Genomic DNA, 23,647 nt, shown 5'->3' with positions numbered 1-23,647 from the left:
GTTACTTTCTTAGGCTTTCCCTGATTACCCAGTCTAAAGCAACTCCCTTCACATTCTATCCCCACGTTCACATTCTATCACCATGTTTAATATTCCCTGCCGTTTGAAATGGATTGCTACTGTACTGTCTGTCATCACATACTTTGCCTCCATTAGAATGTAGACCCCATGGGAGCACGAGACCGGTCTGTGTTCACTGCTGTAGTTTCAGCTCCTAACATAGATTTCAACATGGGTTGAGTGAATGAAGAAATGGTTGGAGAACCTCACTGATCAGCCAGTCCACCATGGCAGAAAGCCCTGCCTTTTACCTCTGCCAGCCTTTTACCTCTGTCATCCAGACCTCAGCCAACAACAAGACCCAAGCTTTCTCCAAGTTGATCGGTTCCTGCTTTATTCTGTCAGCATGTCTCACATCCTAACTCACCAGCACTGCAGTGTTTTGGGAAACTGCGCACCCTTCCCCCAACCCAAGCTGGAAAGGGGGAGGTGGGATTCACCCAGTCTGTTCCACTGGGCTGGGGTCATAGGACTCTATAGTGCCCTCTCCCCAGGGAGTCCCATTTCATGACACGATGAAAGCCACTGACATCACAACGTACGAGGTGGAGTTGCACTTTGGGGGCATAGGTGCAGGGTCAGGTGGAGGAAGCAACAGTTGACAAGGCTCTGCCCAAGTTGGAGAGGAGGCGGCTGTGGCTGGAATGGAAACTCTCTGCAACCTTGGGGCCAAGCTCAAGAGGCTAGCAAACTACAAACAGAAGGGACTTAAGTCCCCGCACCCCGGAGGGTATTTGTGTCACTAATCTGCTCAGGGCAGTTTCCACCTCTCTGCAGCTGAGATCCAATCTCCTGAGGGGTGGGGGAGTAGGAAAAACTCAGTACAAAATACTAGATGAGCTCTTGAAGCCCAGTGTGAGCAGAAAAGCTTCTTGTTTGTTTTTTGTTTAATCTTGTATTAGAGGATTTTTCAAGCATATGAAAGTAGGGATAATATTGTAATGCAGTGAACCCCTGTGTACCCATTGCTCAGTTTCACATTTAACATCTGGCCAATCTTTTTTCATTATTTGCCCCACAGGTCCCCCTGGCTTATTTTAAAGCAAATCCTAGACTTCATATTATTTCATCTGTAAGTACTTTAATATGTATTTCAAAGAGATTAGGACTCCTTTTTAACATAGACACATAAGCCATTACTATACCTTAAAAGTTTTAGTATTCAATATCAGCTAACATCCCGATAATATTCTCTTACTGTTTCATAAATGACTTCCACGTTTGATTTCTGGGGATTAGGATCCAGACAAGGTGCACATTTTGCAACATTGCATGATGTGGTTATGTACCGGGAGTATCATACTCTAAAGTGGTTTCTTCCACTATTCCCTTCACTGTTTTATGGGTTATTTACCTTATGTATTTCCTGTGTTTTGGATATAGTTCATTTTATTCCTATGATGTCTATTATCATGTCCCTACTACTCTCTATATTTCCTATCAACTGGTAGTTGGATCTTGAGACTTGATCAGATTCAATTTTTGGTATTGAGTGATGCTTTGTACTTCTATGTATCTCACCACGAGATGAGGATGTGATGTTATGATTGATTAGTGAGTGCAGGTATTCTCAGCGGATCCGTCCATTACAATGGCTTAAAAACAAAACAAAACAAAACAAAACAAAAAAACAAGGCGGATATGGATGATTACTATCACCCCTGAAAATTCCCTAATTTCTCTTCCCAGGCAATTCTTACCCCAAAGCCAATCACTTTTCTGAAAAATTTTCCACCACTGATTATGTTATCCTGTTCTAGAACTGTATATTAATGGCATCATACAGATGCCACCCTGTATCTGGGTTCTTTCATTTATTCCGTTATTTTTATTGTATGAATATGCCACAGCTTATTTATCCGTTTTCCCAAGAAGGATACTTATCCATATTCCGGTAGCCAAAGGTCACAGGGGGCGGGACTTAGCTTCCATTGGATCCTAACGCGTTCCCCTTCTTTTCTCCGCCGCATCCCATCTCTCCGCGTCTTGCCTCCTGCAGCTGGGAGGCCAGAGCGCTCCCAGTTGGCAGCCAGGTTTGTGGAATAGATTTGACTGACAGCCAAGATCCCCAGAGATCAGTGCCCTCCGGACTCCGAGTCGGCCTCGCCCATTTTACGAAGTTCTCAAAATCTAGCAAGTGTCCAACCCTCGCTTGCGCGAACTGGGAGAATTGGGTGTACCCTTAAAAATTGGTTTAAGATGTCATCCTTTTATGATAGGAACCCTCCCCTCTGGCCAGATATGAGACTGGAACGTTGGCCCGTTGCTCCCGCGTTTTCAACTGTCCCTTCCAGGACGCCGTCCCCTTCCCGATACGCTAAGCGCTGCTCGAGCGCACGGGACTTCCGGGAGGTCTAGGAAGTCGCTTCGCTCTCTGGCAGGAGGCGGGGTTCTTCCCGCACGCCGCGAAAGAAACCTGCGGGTGTAGACCCGCATCCTGGGACTGGGGGAGTGGACCGGGGAGGGGCGGGTCGGTCCCGGGGCTGCTGATCTGGACGAGTGTCCTCCGACGCTGCGGCTGTCTGACCGACAGGTGGCCATTCATTCCAGTGCAGGAGCGAGAGCCCCTTCGGGGGGCTCTTTCGAACGGTGCCCAAGCCCGAAGGAGCGCCGCCCTGCGCTTAGCCTGGGCTGCTGCCGACTTTCTCCGAGCGGAGGGCGTCCCCCTTCCACCCTGCGGCTCCGGTTTTCGCTGCCATGGCTTTTCCCCATCGGCTGGACGCCCCAGAGCTACCTGACTTCTCCATGCTCAAGAGACTGGCCCGAGACCAGCTCATCTATCTGCTGGAGCAGGTCAGTGCCCGCCGCGCCTGGGGGTCTTTTCCGCATCAACAGTTTAGCGCTCGCTGGGCGCGTTGTTCTTTCTTGCGGAGTCCCCTTGGTCTGGGTCCAGGCCCTTGGTATTGTCCTTGGAGTTTCTATAGCAGGTCCAAAAATGAAGCATTTAGGGAGGAAAACCAGAGGGCAGTAAGAGCTGCTTGGGACCTGACGGACAGTTCATGAAAGTCGCTCGTTTTTCCTAGAGGCAAGGGAGACCAGTCGTGCCCCGCATCACCGGGGATGGAGAGATGGTTAAGACATCTTCGTCGTTAGGGATTTACTCTAGTAGGAGCCCTGTGAAGCGCAAATTAACCACATAGGTGATATCACGTGGTAAACGGGTGACAGCTAGAGTGTCAGAAGCATTCAGAACAAGCAGCCATTTCTAGTTGGAGTGGTCAGGAGATTCAAGGATTCTAGCATTGTGAGGAATAAGCCTATTCTCCTTGGAAATGGAGGAGCGTGTTCCAGGCAGATAGACTGGTTGGTAGGAGCAAAGTTGAGGAATCAGGGAAGGACAAGGCATTTACAGGGAAGAGAGCAATCAGAAATTATGCAGTAGGCTTTAGGACCCACTGAAGATTTTCTTTCCCCCCTTAACTGCGTGAAGCAATGCCTGAAGATGGCTCATAGCCATGTGTGGAGTGGGGTAACATGGGCAACAAGAGAAACGCTAGCTGGGAGACCATTGATGAGGCAAAATTGGTGACAGTGGGAATGAAGGGAAGTGATGGATTTTCAGTCGGGGCGGAAGAAGACTCAAAGATCTACTGATTGTTCATGAAGGTGGAGAGAGAAGCAAAGCTGAGTTTGAGATTTTTATCTTGTCTTACTTGGAAAATAAGGTTGTTGCTATAGTGGTAATGGGTTACATGCTTATTTATTTGTTTAATGTCCATGTTCCCCACTAGATTAGAAGGTCCTTGAGGACATCTGTTTTGCTCAACACTGTCTCCAATGAGTCCGTAGTGAAGAATCAAGCAATGGCATGTGCTTAATAAATGTATATATTTATATATATGTGTTGAGTGACAGGCCTTAACCTTGGAAAGAAGGTGAAATAATTTTCCACTGGTACAGGAAATGAGAAGACAGACGGGGTGAATATATAAGGAAATGTCCAGTGTGGATATAGACAATGAATAAGGTGCTGGAGTAGATGATATGATGCCCCCCACACTCCCAACTCGGTCTGTGCTTTTATTAAGTGGATGGCTGGACAGGCTCTCAGCTGAGGGAGCGTGTGGGACCTGTGAGTGACCCAAGATACTGTGTCCTTCAGCTCCCGGGGAAAAAAGACTTGTTCATTGAGGCAGATCTCATGAGCCCTTTGGATCGTATCGCCAATGTCTCCATCTTGAAGGTACCTGCCCCTCTTCCCAGTGGACTCTGGCCCCTCTTTCCTCATTGAGCAGTTTTGCTTTTGATGAGCAGTACAAATTACCAAAGAGTGACTACCCTACTAGTAAATACAGGGTAGCTGAATCGGGTGGATGAAGGGGGATCGATGCTATTGTTTGGATTGTTTTTGAATTGTTTGATCTCGGTTTTTTGTTATTTTTTTCTGTTGCCAGCGTGAGGAAAGTTCGGTGGGATGGTTGTCAGGGAGGCAGTTTGATTCCTAGAAAGTACCACGAACAGGCGCCCTTACTGCAGTCCCCTTTGTGTCATGCTTTGGGTTTCAAGCACTTACATCCTTGGCCTTGTTGACTTCTCTCTGTAGCAACATGAAGTAGACAAGCTGTACAAGGTGGAGAACAAGCCAGCCATCAGCTCCAGTGAACAGTGAGTGTCTGGGAGAGTCCGTCCGGGCCCCAGGCTGGAGGAGGGCCCCGCACGTCTGCCCCCGGTCCGGCCTTGGCTGGAGCCTGGCGCCATGTTTGCGCTCTGGTTCATCTCCCTTCACTTCTACCAACTCACGCCTAGGTCATGCCGTGGCCTCGTAACTGGTCTCCCTTTCGGCACTTTCTCCCTCCCTTGTTCTCGTCTGTCTCTAATCCAGTCTGCCGTCGCTAAGCCAGACTGATTAATCGTCCAAAAATATTTCCACTACGCTCCTCACAGGAACCTCCAAGGCTCCCCTTCCTTACCGAGTGAAGTCCAGATTGACCATCACAGATTCCAAGGCTGTCTGCAGCGCAGCTCATGCTGCCTTTCCAGCCTCGTCTGTCACTTGTCCCCTCAAGCCTCTACTTGACACACACACACGCACACGCACACATGCCACCCAGCTATGCCTTTGCCCCCTGCCCCGGGCCACTCCATTCACTGCGTGCAGTTCTCTCCTGCCCTCACTGCTCCTGCGAAAACCACCCAGCCTTCAGAGCCCGGTGCCACCTGCTCCATGAAGCTCTAGGTCGCCCTTCCACTCCTGGGAGCTTTTCTCCTCCTCCGCATTTCCCTGGTGTTTAGTATCTGTCCTGTTCACCTGGCACTCGGTCGCATGCAGCCTGTTGTCTGGCCTATGTTTTTATTTTGTTTGTTTTTCTACCGTAAGTAACATTTATCCTCCTTTAGAGGAAAATACCCCAATTTGAAAAACACTATACTTTCTTGTGTTATTTTTTAACACTTGATTATTAATATACTCCATACATACGTGCATCTCATTTTGCCCAGTAGATTGTAAATTATGGGAGAGCAGGAGCCCCTGGCGCCCCCACCCCCACCCCAAGTGCCGGTGTAGCTGTTGTACGGAAGGGAGTCTTCTGTAGGCCAGGGGAGCCTGGCCGAGCTTTGGCTCGGCTGAGAACGGTAGGCCCGGCAAGACGAGCAGATGGTGAGAGAGTTCACGTTTCAGTTTCTCCCAAGCTGCCATCACCGCCTCCATGACTTTCCTTCACTGCGGCTTTCTGGTTCTTTTCCCTTTCTGTCCCGCAGGTTGTGCTTCTTGGTCAGACCGCGCATCAAGAACATGCGATACGTTGCTAGTGAGTGTGCCATGGTGCTGCGTGTAACTAAGACCTGGGAAGGAGTGGCCAAGATTAAGGGCTTGGGCCGTGAGGACCCTTTAAAAGAAAAGATGGTTCGAGGGGCGCCTGGGTGGTGCATTCGGTTAAGCGTCTGACTTTAGCTTAGGTGGTGATCATGTGTTCCATGGGTTCGAGCCCCATGTCGGGCTTTGGGCTGACAGTGCGGAGCCTGCTTGGGATTCTCTCTCCCTCTCTCTCTCTTTGCCCCTCCCCCACTTGCCCTGTCTCTCTCTGTCTCTGTCTAAATAAATAAGCTTAAAAAAAAACCCACTTTAAAAAGAAAAGATGTTTCGAGTTGGCCGTACCACTTGTAGAGGCTTTCTGCTTCCTTGCTTCTAGTCTAACAAATGGCCCGTGGCTTTCTGGATTGCGTTCCTTGTGTCTGTAGGTCTCGTCAATGCTGACAAGTTGGCTGGCCGAGCTCGGAAATACAAAGTGATCTTCAGCCCTCAGAAGGTCAGTCTGGGTGCTGGTGGGAATAGGAGAAGGTAGATCAAGATGGAAGGCTGGGAAGGGGCCGGGGCCCAATAGCCGTATCTCCTGCGAAGCAAACTATGTGACTGAACAAAATACCCGTCCTGGTCTTGTCATTGACATGGTCCTTACCGTTTAGCGGAGGGTCTGTCATCAAACTGCCCCAGTTAAGGACTGTGGAATTGTGAGAGGTGGCCTCTACGTAGACTTCTTGTGAAGTAGAACCTGCTGTGTATCCCTTCTCACACAAATTTCTGTACAGTAAGGTGCACTGTATTATGGTTTCAGTGACTTTCTTCTTCTATCCCTTCAATAATAAATACAATAAATCATTACCCTCCCCCCGCCCCCCCCCCCCGTGCCCCCCGTCATGCTCATCCAAGGCATGTGGCCAGCTGCCTCTGGGTTACTAGAACTATACCGATATACTTTGGAAAAGCCTTTTCTTACACGAGAAAGGAACCTTAGAGACCATTGAACTCCACCCCAGCTTTGAGCAGCAGAGGGAAGTAAGGCCCACGGTCCCACAGGAGTTAGCACGACCAGGCTAGGTCCCTTCCATCCTTTTTAGCTCAGTACTTGTAGTGTTTGGTGACCTGCCGTGGCTCCTCCGTTCCCTGAGTCCATCCAACTCCGCTCTCACCGCCACGTCAGCAAGGTGCATCATGGGTACATCCTCCGTCTTACTGATGAGAAGGAATGATGTACCAGGTCTTTGCACTGCCTGCCCTAGGCCTATAAAGCTGAACCAAATAGTGCATGTCGCATGTAGAGCAGATGGAAATTAAGGTTGAAAGGACAGGGGTTTATTCTTTTTCAATTTTCCCCAAAAAACTAGAGAAAATGGAAGCGGTAGCTAAGACTAATAAAGCCAGAGTGGCTGTGAATCCTTGCTTAGCTCTGATTAACTGTGTGATCTTGGATGGGGTTCCTCAGTGCTCTGTGTCCCAGTTTTCTCATCTATGAGATGGAGTTGATAGTAGTACTTACCTCTCTTTTTTATAACAGGGCTGAGCATTTTCACTTTTTGTTATTTTAATTTCAGTATAGTTAACATACAGCATAATTAGTTTTAGGTGTGTAAGGCAGTGAGTCACCAGTTCCATACATCACCCTGTGCTCATCGCAAGCGCCCTCCTTACTCCCCATCACCCGTTCCCCCCATCCCCCCACGCACCTCCCATCTGATGACCATCAGCGTGTTGTCTGTAGTTAAGAGTGTTTCTCGGTTCATGTCTCTCTCTCTTTTGTCTTCCCTTTGCTCATTCGTTTGTTAAATTCCAGAAGTGAGGGGCGCCTGGGTGGCTCAGTCGGGTAAGCGTCCAACTCTTGATTTCAGCTCAGGTCTTGATCCCCTGGTTGTGAGATTGTGCCCCACATCGGGCTCTGCACTGACAGTGTGGAGCATGCTTGGGATTCTCTCTCTCTGTCTCTGTCTGCCCCATCCTGCGTGCTCTCTCTCTCTCTCTCTCTTTCTCTCAAAAATAAATAAATAAACATAAAAAAATTCCATATATGATTGAAATCATATGGTATTTTTCTTTCTTTGACCGACTTATTTCTCTTAGCGTTACACTTTTTAGATCCATCCGTGTCGTTGCAAATCGCAAGTAGTTACCTCACTTGATTTAAATGGCTTTCAACTTTTATTGTGAAATCACAGGCTTATATTGTTTTCTTATCATGTGAAAGGAATAAGAAGAAAGAGTCAGTGATCTTCCATTGAAGATCATTTGAAAATTTGTCGAAGAGTCTTACAGCTGTTTATTCTGTTTAGAAATACAGATACTTCAAGTATAACATCATTACCAGGGCAAGAAATTATTGACTGTGATAACTGTTCGGAGTTACAGGTTACTTTTTAATGTTACTAAAGGAGCTGTGGCAGTAAATTCCAGTTTTTGGAGTCTTACAAAACCCCTTTTTTCAAAGTGTACTTCCAAGGACAGATTTGTTTAAATGGGATAGAACAAGTTGGTAATAGTTTCAAATAATCCTACAAGCCTCCCTCTTACACAGGAAAACAAAATCTGTATTTCAGTGAATCTTCTCCATCTCACATCCTAACTAATCAGGTTCTTTGACCGAATTTTCTGTCACTGAACCACCTCTTTCAAAAGCTATGGCTTTGCTTAGCCATAGCAAAGAGGTTATCTCTCTCTCTTCCTGAGACTCCTCTTCTTAATTATGAAGATTGGCAGTTGTCAATCTGGGCTCTGGAACTCTCAGCCCTAAAAGTAGGCCTACAGTTTCAGTTTTACTGACAGAAATGAGTGAGGGATGGGGCACCTGGCTGTCTCAGTCCATAGAGCACATGACTCTTGATCTCGGGGTTGTGAGTTCAAGCCCCACATTGGGTGTAGAGCCTCCTTTATTTTTTATTTTTCTTAAAAATTTTTTCTAATGTTTATTTTTGAGAGAGAGAGAGGGCGAGAATGGGGGAGGGGCAGAGAGAAAAGGAGACACAGAATCCAAAGTAGGCTCCAAGCTCTGAGCTATCAGCACAGGGCCCCACGCGGGGCTCAAACTCAGTAACTGCTTCAAGATCATGACTTGAGCCGAAGTCAGTCGTTTAACCAACTGGGCCACCCAGGTGCCCCAGAGCCTACTTAAAAAAAAAAAAAGAAAAGAAAAGAAAGAAAGGGACACCTGGGTGGCTCCGTCTGTTAGGCCTCCAATTCTTGGTTTCGGCTCAGGTCACGGTCTTGCAGTAAGTGAGTTCGAGCCCCACGTCGGGCTCTGCACTGACATTGTACAGCCTGCTTGGGACTCTCTCTCTGTCCCTCCCCTGCTCGCTCTCAAAATAAGCATTTTTTAAAAAAAAGAAAAAGAAATAAGTGAGGGGTGAATAGGATTTTTCTGTGTAAAGTAAAATAAGGGACACGTAGCATTAATCTTCCACATCTTGTAGAGTCAGTCTAGGATTGTGAGAGGTAATCTTTATAAAACGCTAAGGACAATGCCTAGCACGTGTAAAATGCTTAATGTACATTGGTACCATCATCGTCAGTATCAGATGATATGCTTCACTGTTCTCCTCATTGCCTCTAATTATTTTGCATTCTTCCCACTGGTCTCAAAGGAGGAAGTGACTCTGGCCTCTTCCCCTCCCTGATCAGCTAGTTCACCTGTGTTCTTAGCCCTACATCCATGCTCCTTCTCTACCCTCTTGCTTTGTTAGGTAGACCTTTCTCTGTCTTCAACCATGTCTGCCACTTTTTCTTTTTTTTTTTCTCTACTTTTTTTTAGTGTTTATTTTTGAGAGAGAGACAAAGTGCAAGCAGGGGAGGGGCAGAGAGAGAGGGAGACACAGAATCCGAAGCAGGCTCCAGGCTCCGAGCTGTCAGCACAGGGCCCGACATGGGGCTCGAACCCACGGACCGCCAGATCACAGCCTTAGCCGAAGTCGGACGCTTCACCGACTGAGCCCCCCAGGCGCCCCCGTGTCTGTGTCTTCTACATGATCCTCCCTGCTTCGTGTCTTCTTCCTGTCAGGGGCTCTGCCTCCTGTTGCGTCCATACTTCTGTGAAGAGGTCTTGCCGCCGCTGCTCCCGCACCCTCACGCCCACCTCGGTCTTTAAGCCGAGTCCTCCCAGGGCTCTGTTGTCAAATCCAGTGATGCCTGGTTCATGCGCGTCCTAATGTCTCCAGCACTGACACTGTTGCCCATTCATCCTGAGACTCTGACCGTCCTGCCTTTAGAGGTGCTGCGTCCCCTGCTCCCCCCTCCATGCCATACTTGTCTTCTCTCCAGGTCTCGCACGGTGTGCCCTTTTAATTTCAGTGTTCCCTACAATCCTCCCCGTAGCTCTCGTGCCCCTCCCTGTTCTCTTCTCTCGCACACACCACTTACTTTAAACACCCTGTGCTGTTGACTCCCGGGCTGGATCCCCAGACCCCTCTCAGTGACTCCAGGGGTCCCCTGGACATGCGCTGACCAGCCTCTCCATGCCACCACCCCTTTCCTCCGAGGCGCGGTCGTGCCCTCCCTCGCACGTCTGTCTTCGGGACTCACCCTTCGGTGACAGCTGAAATACCTTCTCCTTGGTGCAGTTTTCCAGTTTCTCGGGGAGAGAGGAGCACTGGACTGAATACATAAATAAAGGGGATGAGAGGGAAACAAAGCCCTGGGCCAGACGGTCCCAGTGGTCCTCCCTGGCCGTCCGAGTCCACGTTCCCTTGTGGGTGCTGGGTTCAGTAGGTATTGTCCTCAGCAGCGACGGTGGAGCTCCAGAGACGGAAGCGCAGAGAAGGCGGCGGTCACCAGCCACTGCCTCTTGTCTTTCAGTTTCACGCGTGTGAGATGGTGCTGGAGGAAGAGGGAGTCTATGGAGGTGAGAGAAGGCCACTGTGAGTGGAAACGGGGAGCACGAAGAAGGGAATGATCGCTGGCTCCCTGCGTCTGCCTGTGGGCCTGGGAGGAGGGGAGGCTCCCGACGAGGGGGGGGCCGGAGAGGGCCCTAAAGGGAGGGCCGAAGGGGATGCCAGGTGCCGCCGTTCCTACCTTCCGAGACTCCTTCCCACAGGGAGAGCGCGCCCTCCATTCCGCTTGCCTCTGCATCCGGCACAGTGCTCCCCGTGCTCCTGGCTGGAACTCCGAACTCCGCCTGTGCCGGGACCCTGGGGCCTCCTCGGCCTCCTGTGGTTGCTCCCTCCCTCCCCCCTCCCCCTCACCGTGTGCTGCTCCCTCCTTTCCTCCTGCCTTGGGCACTTCACACATGCTGTTCCCGTTGCCTAGAATATTCTCCACCCTCAGCTTTTTTTTTTCCATACCCAAATTTTACTCAAATTCTAAGCTTAAATGTCGCTTGTCTTTCCTCTGCCCCGGCACCCCTATACTCTTCCATGCCCCCTATAGTTGAGGTTCGATCCCTGAACGTTTGTGCTCCTGGATTCCTCTTCTAGCTCCGTGGGGCACAGCCGTGATGAGATGTGTCTGGTGTGTTTCCGCTAGATTGAGGTTCTCTCGCGGAAGATGGGGAGCTTGTCCGTTCCGTTCACCACAGCACCCCCAGTGCCCCAGTGCCTGTGCCCGCGTGGCTTCCTGTCAGTGTTTGTCCACTAGAGAGTGAGGTTTCCTCAGCACTTTTGTTGGTGCCCTAACGCACACACACCCCTTACCACGTGGCGTGGCCGTGGCCTACGGGTCTCCTTTTGTTATCGGACCGTGAACTCCTTCAGGGCACAGACTCTGTCTTAAACTTATCTTTGGGTGTCCCGTGCTTCGTGTCATGCTGGGCATGTGGCAGGTGCTCCGATATTTCGGCGCGACTGGGGACCGACCTTCTGAGCGCGGAGCCCCGTGCCTTCGGCAGGGAGACTCACGCCGTCTGTACCCGCAGATGTGAGCTGTGACGAATGGGCCTTTTCTCTGCTACCTCTTGATGTGGATCTGTTGAGCATGGAGCTCCCAGAATTTTTCAGGGACTACTTCCTGGTAAGTGCAGGGTCCTTGGGTCTTGGCATTGACAGGTGGGGACAAACATGGAGTCCAGTGGGCTACAGTGGGCCGGAAATACTGATGGAACCTTCCTCCAACTTGAGATACTGGTTTCTAGATCAAATGCTACTGGTTGATGTCCGCAGGACTTGCTCTGGGGCCAATCAGAATGAAAGCTTTCAAGCAGTCCCCACACCCTGCCTTCCTGCCCTAGCCCCTCTCCAGATGGGTCTGCTGGCTTGGCCCATATCTTTGTGGCCCATATGGCCCCTGCAGGAGGGAGATCAGCGTTGGATCAACACCGTGGCGCAGGCCTTACACCTCCTCAGCACTCTGTACGGACCCTTCCCTAACTGCTACGGAATTGGCAGATGTGCCAAGGTGGGCACTGGCAGCAATCTTGTCCCGATAGCCCCCATTCCACCCGTTCTCTACCCACCAAGGACTGCCCATGGGCATGTGTGATAAGAGGTATATTCTTTAGCTTGCTTTTCTCGTTCTGGAATAGGTCCTCAGAGAGGAGGACTTGTGTGGCTAACAGCAAGGCCAGGGCCAGGGCCTCAGGGGTAACACTCCTACATGTCTTCTTTGGGGCCAAGGACACGCCTCTATGGGCATGGGGAGGGGTAAGGGGTGGGAACAGGTGCGGGTGCAGGAGTTCGTATTGTTGACAACCAGTTTCCCTCCTGGGGTCAGATAGAGGTGTCATGTGGAAAAGAGGGCTTCAGTAGGTGCGGGCTGTCACGGGGACCTGGACACAAGACTGGGAATTTCCTGGTCCCTGGCAGATGTCGTATGAATTGTGGAGGACACTGGAAGAGGAGGAGGATGGCGAAACCAAGGGCCGAAGGCCAGAAATTGGACACATCTTCCTACTGGACAGAGGTACGTTATACTCAGCACTCCCGTTGTCTTTGGACCCTCGGAGACGTGAGGATATGGCGAACGTGGCGGCCCAGATGGGATCCTCAGGTTGGGGCTGTGAATGCCATCGTTGATGGGGAGCGTGGCACTTGGGCCCTCTGGAGGCACGGGAGCTGACGCGGAGTGAACTGGGTAGACCTATAGGTCCGGGAGGACCCTCATGGGTGGGGATCTCATTTCAGACGTGGACTTTGTGACGGCACTTTGCTCCCAGGTGGTTTACGAGGGCCTGGTGGATGACACGTTCCGCATCAAGTGTGGTGAGCGGCGTCCCGGCAAGGTGGAGGTGGTGCTCGGCGGCCGGGGCCTCTTGCATGGGGCAGGGCTGGTGGGAGAGCCCCAGACTCAGAGCCGACTGCTAGCTTCCAGATAGTTCGGGGACTTTTAATGGCAGTTCAGGGAAGGGTAGGAGAAAGAAGGCCTCAACGGAGGTCCTCATAGCTGCTCCCTCTGCTCTCAAAGGGAGTGTCGATTTTGGCCCAGAAGTCACATCCTCTGACAGGAGCTTAAAGGTGCTACTCAATGCCGAGGACAAGGTGAGGGGATGGGTGCTGGCTGTGGGCTTGCCCGGGGCGTGGGCCCCGGCTCTGGGCGGGGAAGCTGAGCCTGTGGGAGAGGGATTCCCCACCGGGAGCGAGCACACCCCGAGCACGGAGCTGGTATTTGACACACACTTAGGAGATCAGCTCAGCTTTCTCTGTGATTTTGCTAGAACAGCTGGGCGCTGCTCTCGTGCGCTCATCACACTGCTCAGGGAGGAGGAGGCGCTGGTTAGGTGTCTCTCTGGTAAGTCGTTGCCGTCTTGTTCCCCTTGCAGGTGTTTAATGAGATTCGTAATGAACACTTCTCCAACGTCTTTGGCTTTTTGAGCCAGAAGGCCCGGAACTTACAGGCTCAGTATGACGTGAGGCTCTAGGCCGGGGGTCCTCTGTTCTGTTTCCCCAGTGGCTTTCCAAGGCTGCTGCCCTTTGGCTCCCTTCTGATACGACGACAGCCCCCTGTCTTTCCTCTTGCATCGGGGGGATCCGGGGGAGGGGGGTGGCTGCTCACGTCTGAGGGCCGGGAGAGGCTGACGTCAGGGGATCTTCCGCCAGCGCCGGAGAGGCATGGACATCAAGCAGATGAAGAACTTCGTGTCCCAGGAGCTCAAGGGACTGAAACAGGAGCACCGCCTGCTGAGCGTCCGTAGGTTTCATGAGGGGAGGGCGAAGGGATGCCTCAGAGATCTCTCCCAAGAGAGGAGCTCTCTGTTCACCCAGCACACAGTGATCTTGCTTGGTCTGACATGGGAAGAGGGGCTTCTGCATTTTGCCTTAAGAAGTTTTGTTTGTTTGTTCGTTTGTTTTGTATACTTCTATAGGTTTAACGGCAGTAACGATTACAACGTTAGATAATTTTATTACATAGTTGAAGCGCCAGGTATCATTCTAACTAATTTATACGCACTCTCTCACATAATCACATAACTGTCTCCAGCATGGCCAGTAAGAAGTTTTTATTCTTCTGGACATAAAGGCACATCCTTTTATTTTTTTTTTTAATTTATTATTATTATTTTTTTTAAGTTTATTTATTTTTGAGACAGAGAGAGACAGAGCATGAACGGGGGAGGGGCAGAGAGAGAGGGAGACACAGAATCGGAAGCAGGCTCCAGGCTCCGAGCCATCAGCCCAGAGCCCGACGCGGGGCTCGAACTCACGGACCGCGAGATCGTGACCTGAGCCGAAGTCGGACGCCCAACCGACTGAGCCACCCAGGCGCCCCGGCACATCCTTTTAGAACCAGGAGTACGTCAGCTCGCTTTTTGTCCTATCTGTAGATATCGGGGCCTGTGAATCCATCATGAAGAAGAAGACCAAACAGGACTTCCAGGAGCTCATCAAGACCGAGCACGGTAGCGGCGGCGGTCCTGCTGGGCTCCTGCCCCTGCTGAGGCTTCCCTTGCTCCCAGCCCCGTCCCACCCAGCAGAGATGCCTTCTGGCTCCTTTCGGCCGATGCTGGCTGTGGGGAGTGCTGCTCCCTGCTAGAAGTCCCCGGGGGTCCTTAACCCACCCCAAGGATGGAGAAAGATGGGGAGATAGACACCTGTTAGCACAGGTGGCAACCTCCCCCCCCCCCCCCCCCGCTACCTTCCCCCCCACCCCAGCCCCGTAACAGGCTCCCCTGTGTTTACTCACAGCGCTGCTGGAGGGCTTCAACATCCGGGAGAGCACCAGCTACATTGAAGAACACATAGACCGGCAGGTGAGCAGGTGGCCGGGGTTCCGGGAACGGTGTTTCGCGGTGGGGTTGGCCTCCAGCGGGCGGAAGGGAGAGAACGTATGTCCTGAAACTTGAACTGTCTTTGACTCTTTCTTCCCGTGTAGGTGTCGCCTATAGAGAGCCTTCGCCTCATGTGCCTTTTGTCCATCACTGAGAATGGTGAGCCCCTGGAACCGAAGACGCCAGATTGCAAAACTGTACCTTAGGGATGACAGAAATCGTTTTGAAGGACAGAGACGAATGTCCTAGCAGACAGAACGTTTCCCAGTAATTTGGATTCTTTCCCCCGTAAAATAAAGCAGTTTTTGTTCTGAGTGAGACACCCCAGGTCCTAATTTATCATCCCGACCCTAAGCAGGACCACAGCCAAGCCCCCAGCACAGGCCCCATCACATCGTAGGACCGCAGAGGCTTAGCGCAGAGTGGCATTTATTCCGTCTGGCCTCCTGCCTTCAACGAGGTTTCCTAATGAAGATACAGTCCAGGAAAAGGGGACAGCCTTTTGGAATTGCACAAACATTTCCAAAAGCTCAGATCCTGCGACCTTTTGTGGCAGACCTTTTAACCTGCTTATGCAGCCTCTTCGCCTGCTTTTTTTTCAGCGGGAAGTATAGTTGGCACACGATGTCCCGTTAGTTTCAGGTGTGCGGCACCGTGCGCGTGACGCTGGGCTCCCCGCAAGGGCAGCTACTGCCTGTCACCACACAGCGCTGTTACAGTGCCAGTGACTATTCCCCGTGCTGTGCCATTCTTCCCCGTGACTTACTCATCCGCGGCCGGAGGCACCTTCCACTCCCTTCACCCTTTACGGCAACTCGTGTGTACGGCGGAAGCCGTCCAGGTGGGGACTAGTCTTCAAGGCTGCTTTCCGCCCCGAGGAGTGGTCGGCTTATTCTACATCTCCTTTGACTATCAGAGTCGCAAGCCCATTCTCCCTACCTCCCTGGAGGAAAGCATGGCAGGCTGTACTTTTGGACTTCATTTGAACATCTGTCCTATTCCTCGGTAGCGGTAAAGTGATTCGCAGTAGCGCTGGCCCAACGGCAGGAAGAAACGCGCACGAGCCCCTCCCCCTCCTGCTGCATCCCTCCGACACCCCCTCTGCGTCCCCGTGTCCCTCCCTCGGCGGCGCCCTGGTGGCTCAGGCAGGACTCTGCCTTGGAACTCTCAGATCCAGGCTCTGTCTCTCACTGAGCAAACTTAAATTTAAGAGTCAGTTTAGAATCGGCTGGATAGGATGCAAGGTTAACATTTACCGATTCCTTTCCTCCTGATTAAGGGTTTTTTTGGCAGCAAGAGGATGGGTGGGTGGGTGGGTGGGTGGTCTGACTGTAGATTTCCGGACACTTCAGCTGGTGTTTGCAGGAGCCTGTCTCCTCTTCCTTACCAGGTTTGATTCCCAAGGATTACCGATCTCTGAAAACACAGTATCTGCAGGTAAGGCCAGGAGAATGCCCTCGGGGGAACTTGGTGGAGGGAGGTCATGGGACGTTCCTAAAAGACACAGAAGAAATGGCCCCTTTCCTGTCTGTGTCCCCATTTTGTTCCCCATCTGCCTCCCTCTTAGAGCGTCTTAGGACGGTCACCTTTCAGCACGTGGAGACCCTCCCACGCCCTTGTCTCTCCCACTCTCGGTTCTCTTGGTGGATGGCCAGTGCTGGGAGAACCAGAGCCATAGAGCTGAGTTCTCACCCCTGGGACTCTCCCTCACTTCAGCGCCTTGGAAGGCATTGATACGGCTTTCCTTCTAGGCCTTTCTCCAGTCTTACCTCATCTGTGAAGCCCTTCCCACCACCCTTACATCAGTGGCCTTCTCTGTTCTCTCTCAGTTCCGTGCTTTTTTTTTTTCTTTTTTGTTTGCTGTTTGGTTATTTCTTCAGGGCACAGAATACATGACCCTTCTGTCCCTCACCTCCATATCACCCGATGTGATACGGTGTGGCGGGTGCTCAGTAAGTGGCCGAATTGCATTTTCTTCAGAGCTATGGCCCCGAGCACCTGCTAACCTTCTCCAATCTGCGGCGAGCGGGGCTCCTGACGGAGCAGGCCCCCGGGGACACCCTCACGGCCGTGGAGAGTAAAGTGAGCAAGCTGGTGACGGACAAGGCTGCAGGTGAGCACAGGGCATGGGCAGCCCCTTCCTTGGCCCAAGTCCCCTCTTCTCACAACAGGCAGAGCACCCCGGGAGGGAGAGAATGAGCTGGGGAAGGAGAACGGGATTCTTCACTCTCACGGTCATTACCACTGCTTCCGCCGCGAGCAGGCTCCACGTATTGTCCACTTACTGAGTACTAAGACCTTTAGGTAACAGTTTGTCAATCCTCACAAAGTAAGTTCATAATCTCCATTTTATAGATAAGGCAACAGGCTTAGAGAGGTTATGGGACTTGTTCAACGTCCCTCAATAAGTCAGATTTGAGCCCAGGTCAGTTTGACTCCAAGGCCCACACACTTAGCCAGCAAGCGAGTTTCACCCTGCGGATTGTGCTTAGTAGATAGTTGGCACCCTGTAGGAGGAGGGAGACCGTGCTGGGGAGAAGGGTGGTGATGTCTTGATCGGGTCTAGGGAATTCCAGGTGAATGGCTTTGAGGAGAGTCTTGAGACGTGAGCAGTCCCGCCGTTTGCCATTTCCTGAGTGCTTTCACCTGTGGCAATGTCATGACCCTGTAGACCTTAAATGAAATCCAGCACAGATTTCCTTCCCAGGGAAGATTACTGATGCCTTCAGTTCTCTGGCCAAGAGGAGCAATTTTCGTGCCATCAGTAAGAAGCTGAATTTGGTACGTAGGATCAGGACAGACGGGGCAGCCGTGGGTCCGGTCCTTTGTGGAGTGCTTTGAATTCACACAAACCTCTCTGTTGTTTTGTTCTTACAAAGATCCTTCTGTTCAGTAGCGTTACAGCATGAGCTTAATTTAATAATGAGACAAGCAAGGCACAGGGCACTGGGGGTGGCTCAGTCGGTTAAGCGTCTGACTTCAGCTCAGGTCATGATCTCACAGTTCGTGAGTTCGAGCCCCGTGTCGGGCTGTGTACTGACAGCTCAGAGCCTGGAGCCTGCTTCAGATTCCGTGTCTCCCTCTCTCGCTCTCTCTCTCTGCCCTTCGCCCGCTCCCACTCTGTGTGTGTTTCTCTATCTCAAAAATAAACATTGAAAAAATTAAAAAGTAACGAGACGAGACACAAAGATTCATTTACTTAATAAACATGTAACAAACACCCGCCAATGCCAGAGGATAGGCTGAGTGCCACGTCAGTGACAGACCTGTCCCATGTCACCAAGAAATCAGCAAAGGGGCATCTTTCTTTTCAGCCCTTCACAGGGAACGTGGAGAGCTCATTCAAGGGAATCAGTGGATACTGAACAAAAGCTTTAATCTGTGGTTATGGAGTCTTTTTTCTTTTTTTTAATAGGGATTTTGCCAGTTTTCCCTTTAGTTGAAATAAGAACTGTTTTGGGGGATATGCTACTTTTCCCTGACTGCATAAAGGGCTGGAGGGATGAGTTGTCACACGCCTCACACAGTCCCCTTTACCCCTTAGATCCCACGTGTGGATGGCGAGTATGACCTGAAGGTGCCGCGGGACATGGCGTATGTCTTCAGTGGCGCTTACGTGCCCCTCAGCTGCCGAGTCATTGAGCAGGTGAGGACAGGCGACCCGCTCCCGTTCATACTCCGCGCTCTGCTTTCTCTGGCCGCCTGGCCCGTCCCGGCTGTTTGCCGCCCCCGTAACTAACAAGAGAGGCGACGGTCGCCTGCCGCCTCCCTCCTTTCCCAGGCCTGACACTGTCTCGGGCTTGAAAGCGGCGCCTGTGCCCCCTCCCCCTCCCCCCCCAGGTGCTGGAGCGGCGGAGCTGGCAGGGTCTGGACGAGGTGCTGAGACTGCTCAACTGCAGCGAGCTGGCGTTCACAGGTGCGTGGCGTTGACCGTGCGGGCGGGGCGGGCGCCGGCAGCGGGTGGGGGCGGGCACCGTGCCACACGCGAGTGTCTGCTCTGATCTTCGCAGACATGACCAAGGAAGACAAGGCTTCCAGCGAGTCCTTGCGCCTCATCTTGGTGGTGTTCCTGGGTGGCTGCACGTTCTCTGAGATCTCAGCCCTCCGCTTCCTGGGCAGAGAGAAAGGTAAGAGGGAGCAGAAGGTGGGATGTGGGGGACAAGGGGCAGTGCTCAGGAAGGCTCCTCGACTGGCCCCGGCACCGCTCGCCGGTCTGGCTGTGGGCCGGATAGCAGGGCGCCCTTTCCACCGAGTGCTGCAAGTCGTCGTGTGCGGGACCGGGGCGCGGATGCGTCTGTGTCTGATCCAGCCGGGACCGTGGACCCGAGGGCTTGACGTGACTGGTGCTGGGGGCCCGCGACCTGCTGTTAGTCACGGACGCCGGTGCTTTTGACTCCATAGGGTACAGGTTCATTTTTCTGACCACGGCAGTCACAAACAGTGCTCGCCTCATGGAAGCCATGAGTGAGGTGAAAGCCTGACGTTCTCCCTGCCGCTGTCGACGTCTTCCCTGGACACGTTCCCGAGGGGATGCAGGAATTGGTCCCAGCTGCTAATGTAGTGCCCACCAACCACCCTACTCAGAGCTGGGGAGCGCGGAACTTGTGTGGGCTTTAGCAGAAAGTTACTTGAGCAGAGCGTTCACTTCATGCCCCCAGGAAATTTCTCTTTTGTTGATGAAGTGCAGCTTGTGCTGAAAAGAGGGGGAGGAAGAGGTACCTTTTGCTAAATCCTGTTTGAGTATCATTGTAAATAAAACCTCTGCTCTCAGATGGCATGTTTAGTCCTTGCCATGCACTTCTGTCTGCTCCGTGGAGTACAGGGGCGCCTTCCACTGGGGGTTCGTGTGTTCTGCGGCCTGGACTGTGCAGGAGCTCTGGGGCCGGTCTAGTGCTCCCCGAAACTCACCCTGTATCAGAGTTTCCCCGACCCTAAAATGAGGGGGATGGATTAGATAGGTGATCAGTAAGCACCCTTCCAATTCTAAAAATCTGTAATTCATTATTCTTTCTTCCTTTTTCCTCCTTCCCTCCTCTCTCCATCTTCCTTCCTTCCTTCCTTCCTTCCTTCCTTCCTTCCTTCCTTCCTTCCTTCTTTCTTTCTTTCCTTCCTTCCTTTTCCTTCCTTCCTTTTCCTTCTTTCTTTCTTTCTTTCTTTCTTTCTTTCTTTCTTTCTTTCTTTCTTTCTTTCTTTCTTTCTCTTTCCCTTCCTTCCTTCCTTCCTTCCTTCCTTCCTTCCTTCCTTCCTTCCTTCTGTAAAACTTCATCCAACGCAGGGCTCAGACTCATGACCCCAAGATCAAGAGTTGCGTGCTCCACCAATTGAGCCAGCCAGGCACTTCTTGTGATTCATTATCCTTTTAGAAAAAATGTGTCCATTACTGTTTTAACCTAAGAAGGCACTTCACTTTTAAGCATTTGTCTTTTATTACAGAATGAAAGCTCATGTCCTGTTAGAGCAGTATCAGGCATTGGCAAATGGTGCTCCTAAAAAGGTCAGCAGTGCTCCCCAATTGATGATTTTAGTGGCCTTTCTCTCCCTTGACCTTTTTTTTTTTTTTAAAGGTTTATTTATTTACTTTGAGAGAGAGAGAGAGAGAGCACACACTTGTGAGCAGGGGAGAGAGAAGGGGAGAGAGAGAATCTCAAGCAGGCTCCCTGCTGTTAGTGCAGAGCCCGATGCGGGGCTTGATCTCGTGTTGAGATCATGACCTGAACCGAAATCAAGAGTCAGACACTTAACCGACTGAGCCAGCCAGGCTCAGCATTTAAAAATTGTGAACTGTAACCACATCTGTGAGCCTCTTTTCGGTCCTCCTCTAACTTAACCTCACTGATAACTGCCTTTCCTTTCTCCCCTTCAGCTTCCATGATGCTCTTTTGTTGTCCTCCTGTGGTCTCCTAGATTGTCCTTCTGTCTTCTTGGATTACATCTCTCTGCCTATCCCCTCTCCATCCTTTGTTGTCATCCACTTCCAGATCTCAAGCTTTCATCTTGCCGCTGAACTTGACATTAGTATTTCCAACTCACTGCTTCCATAGGCACTTTCAACTCAACATGTTCACTATGAGTGTGAACCTGTCCTCACTTTGAATCCCTACATCTGCTCCTTTTCCTGTAATCCTGTAATTGACATCCTCGTTGTCTACCCAAGTTTTGTTCGAGCAACAAATTTTATCCTAGACCCCAGATGCTTTCTTTTATCCCCCACATTCAGCTGGCCCCACTACCCATTATTTCTTGAAAACAAAAAATTGTTCTAACATTTATTTTTGAGAGAGTGTGTGAGCAGGGGAGGGACACAGAGAGAGGGAGACCTAGAATCAGAAGCAGGTGCTGAGCTGTCAGCATAGAGCCTGACGTGAGGCTGGAATCCACAAACCATGAGATGACCTGAGCCGAAGTCAGACACTTAATGGATTGAGCCACCAGGTGCCCCTCCATTATTTCTAAACGCTTGTGACTCATCTTTTCCTCACTGTCCCCATGGCAGAGATACTTAATGGTCCATTCCAGTTGCTCTGCTTCCCATTTGTCCCCCAATTCACAGTGCTGCCACCGTGGAAGAAAGATCTTGGAAGAAAGGTCCAAATCTGTGTCGTTGGATCATCAAGACTATTCAAAGCACAGAATGCTGTGTCAGCGCATATTCCAAGGAAAATGCACGCCTCAGGTATCCAGCTAGAATTCTTACAGGGCCATGTCAAGCTAGTGTACAAGATCAAAGACACCGCTGACAGGGCTGTTTGTATAAAGAATATGTGGTGGTAGGACAATGATTGTATGGCCGAGGGAAAAGACAGCGGCACCACACTTACGTTCTGGAACATAATCGTTCTAGAACAGTGCTGTCCAACAGAAATACATGATCCTGTAAAAGGGTCCTATTTAAACACAAATTACATGGTGTTTTACATGTGGGTATATACTCTGGTTATCTTCCAACGGTCCTATGACTTTGTTGGCTTCAGAATTACAGAGTAAAGGACATGACAGCAACATTTCCTTATCTCTGGGTACTTACAGTGCTGGCCCCGGGAACGTGTCTGAAGATGACAAATTTTTGAAGCTTTCTGAATAAGCTTCAAGTTAATCAACAGAGAGTGCAAGTAAATTTAAAAAGTGGTATCTAGGGACACCTGGGTTTGCTCAGTGGGTTAAGCATCCGACCCTTGATTTTGGCTCAGGCCATGATCTCACTGTTGGTGAAATCAAGCCCAGCATTGGGCTCGGTGCTGGCAGCCAGGAGCCTACTTGGGGTTCTCTGTCTCCTGTTGCCCTCTCTCTGCCTCTCCCCCACTCATGCACACTCTCTCAAAAATAAATAAATACGCTTTTTTAAAAATGTGGTGTCAGGGTGCCTGGCTGGCTCAGTCAGTTAAGCGGCTGATTTCAGCTCAGGTCATGATCTCACAGTTCATGGGTTTGAGCCCCACATCAGGCTCTTTGCCGACAGCTCAGAGCCTGGAGCCTGCTTCGGATTCTGTGTTTCCCTCTCTCTCTGCCCCTTTCCCGCTCACGCTTTGTCGCTCTCTCTCAAAAATAAACATTAAAAAAAATTTTAAATGTGTCTGCGGTTCGCTCCATGAACCATGTGAATGTCTGGTGTGCTGCTGACAAGTTAAAGGATGTTGAAAGCACCAATTAAATTCTGAAAGTGAGAGATACATGACCCTGCACACGAAGCAAACAAGCATCCATTACTTTTTTCTTAATGGAAAAGCAAATGAAAAGGAGTCATCAAAGTTATGGATGGCCAATAGACACAGGCACAATGTGCACTTTCATCTGTAATCCAGCAAGTGCGGATCAAACGAGGAAATGACACTCTCTGCCCGTGAAATTAGCAGAGATTTAAAAGGACAGTAGGAGCTGTGGAGGGTGAGAGGAAGGTATGCTTCTGGGGAGGCTGCCATCATGGGAAGGGGAGTATTCAGTAGCTCCTCTGCTATGAATCAACTGTAAGAAAATAAAGCAAGATGCAAAGATTTATGTGTGAAGACATTTGTTTGTAAAAATTACAATCTAAATAACCGTTGTTAGCAAAACAGTTGAATTATGAGAGCTTTCCAGCCATAATATCACACAACTGTGAGTCACTGAAAACCAAGCTATGTATTAGCATTTACAGATGTATCATATGTTCAGCGAAAAAAGGGTTACAAGAGTGCTTTACTGTCCATTTTCAGGGTTTTTTGTTTGTTTGTTTATTTATTTTGAGAGAGAGAGACACACACACAGAGCAAGGGAGGCTGAGAGAGAGGGAGAGAGAATCCCAAGCAGGCCCTGCCCTGCCAGCACAGAGCCCAAGGTGGGGCTCGAACTCTCAACGGAGATCACAACCTGAGCCAAAATCAAGAGTCCAATGCTTAACCCATTGAACCACCCAGGCACCCCCGACTTTTGAGTTTAAAAATTTTTATACAGCCATATAACCCCTGTTATTTGAAAGAACCACGCCCAGGCGATCTCCATTTGTGTGCCAATTACGTGACCTGGACAAGCCCCTCAAGCTTTCAGAGACCGTTCTCTCCTGCGTGAAATGGTGATGCGATAATACCAAACGGGGCGGTCGTGGAGATTAAATGGGACCACCGTCTAGAAAGGTGCCGGCCTGTGAGACGGGTGCAGCGTTCCTCCCCTTCCGCTGCAGGGCACGGCTCCCAGACGTGGGGAAGGCCGCCACCAAAGAT

General features: G+C 50.7%; 1 protein-coding gene across 5 annotated transcripts; it reads left to right on the top strand.

The window, feature by feature from the left end:
- The first annotated feature begins 1,964 nt into the window (after positions 1–1,964).
- VPS33B (VPS33B late endosome and lysosome associated) lies at positions 1,965–19,731 on the top strand. 5 transcript variants are annotated; one of them, XM_058736531.1, is made up of 24 exons: positions 1,965–2,482; positions 2,611–2,853; positions 4,163–4,243; positions 4,604–4,665; positions 5,761–5,810; positions 6,241–6,308; positions 10,616–10,661; positions 11,670–11,764; positions 12,044–12,148; positions 12,556–12,652; positions 12,874–12,951; positions 13,154–13,227; positions 13,509–13,595; positions 13,786–13,876; positions 14,511–14,585; positions 14,872–14,936; positions 15,059–15,113; positions 16,345–16,391; positions 16,935–17,067; positions 17,662–17,735; positions 18,499–18,600; positions 18,795–18,870; positions 18,965–19,081; positions 19,356–19,731. In XM_058736531.1, the coding sequence occupies exons 2-24, from the start codon at positions 2,758–2,760 to the stop codon at positions 19,433–19,435; spliced, it is 1,854 nt and encodes a 617-aa protein (XP_058592514.1). In that variant the 5' UTR covers positions 1,965–2,482; positions 2,611–2,757; the 3' UTR covers positions 19,436–19,731. The 5 variants fall into 5 exon arrangements, with proteins under 5 accessions (XP_058592514.1, XP_058592513.1, XP_058592515.1 ...); XM_058736530.1 differs by lacking the exon at positions 1,965–2,482 and having other exon boundaries at positions 2,490–2,853; XM_058736534.1 differs by lacking the exon at positions 1,965–2,482 and having other exon boundaries at positions 2,492–2,853; positions 4,089–4,243.
- The last annotated feature ends 3,916 nt before the right edge of the window (positions 19,732–23,647 follow it).

The sequence above is a fragment of the Neofelis nebulosa genome, chromosome 7 (genome assembly GCF_028018385.1).
Source record: "Neofelis nebulosa isolate mNeoNeb1 chromosome 7, mNeoNeb1.pri, whole genome shotgun sequence".
Lineage (NCBI taxonomy): Eukaryota > Metazoa > Chordata > Mammalia > Carnivora > Felidae > Neofelis > Neofelis nebulosa.
This window is presented reverse-complemented; position numbering and strand designations above follow the sequence as displayed.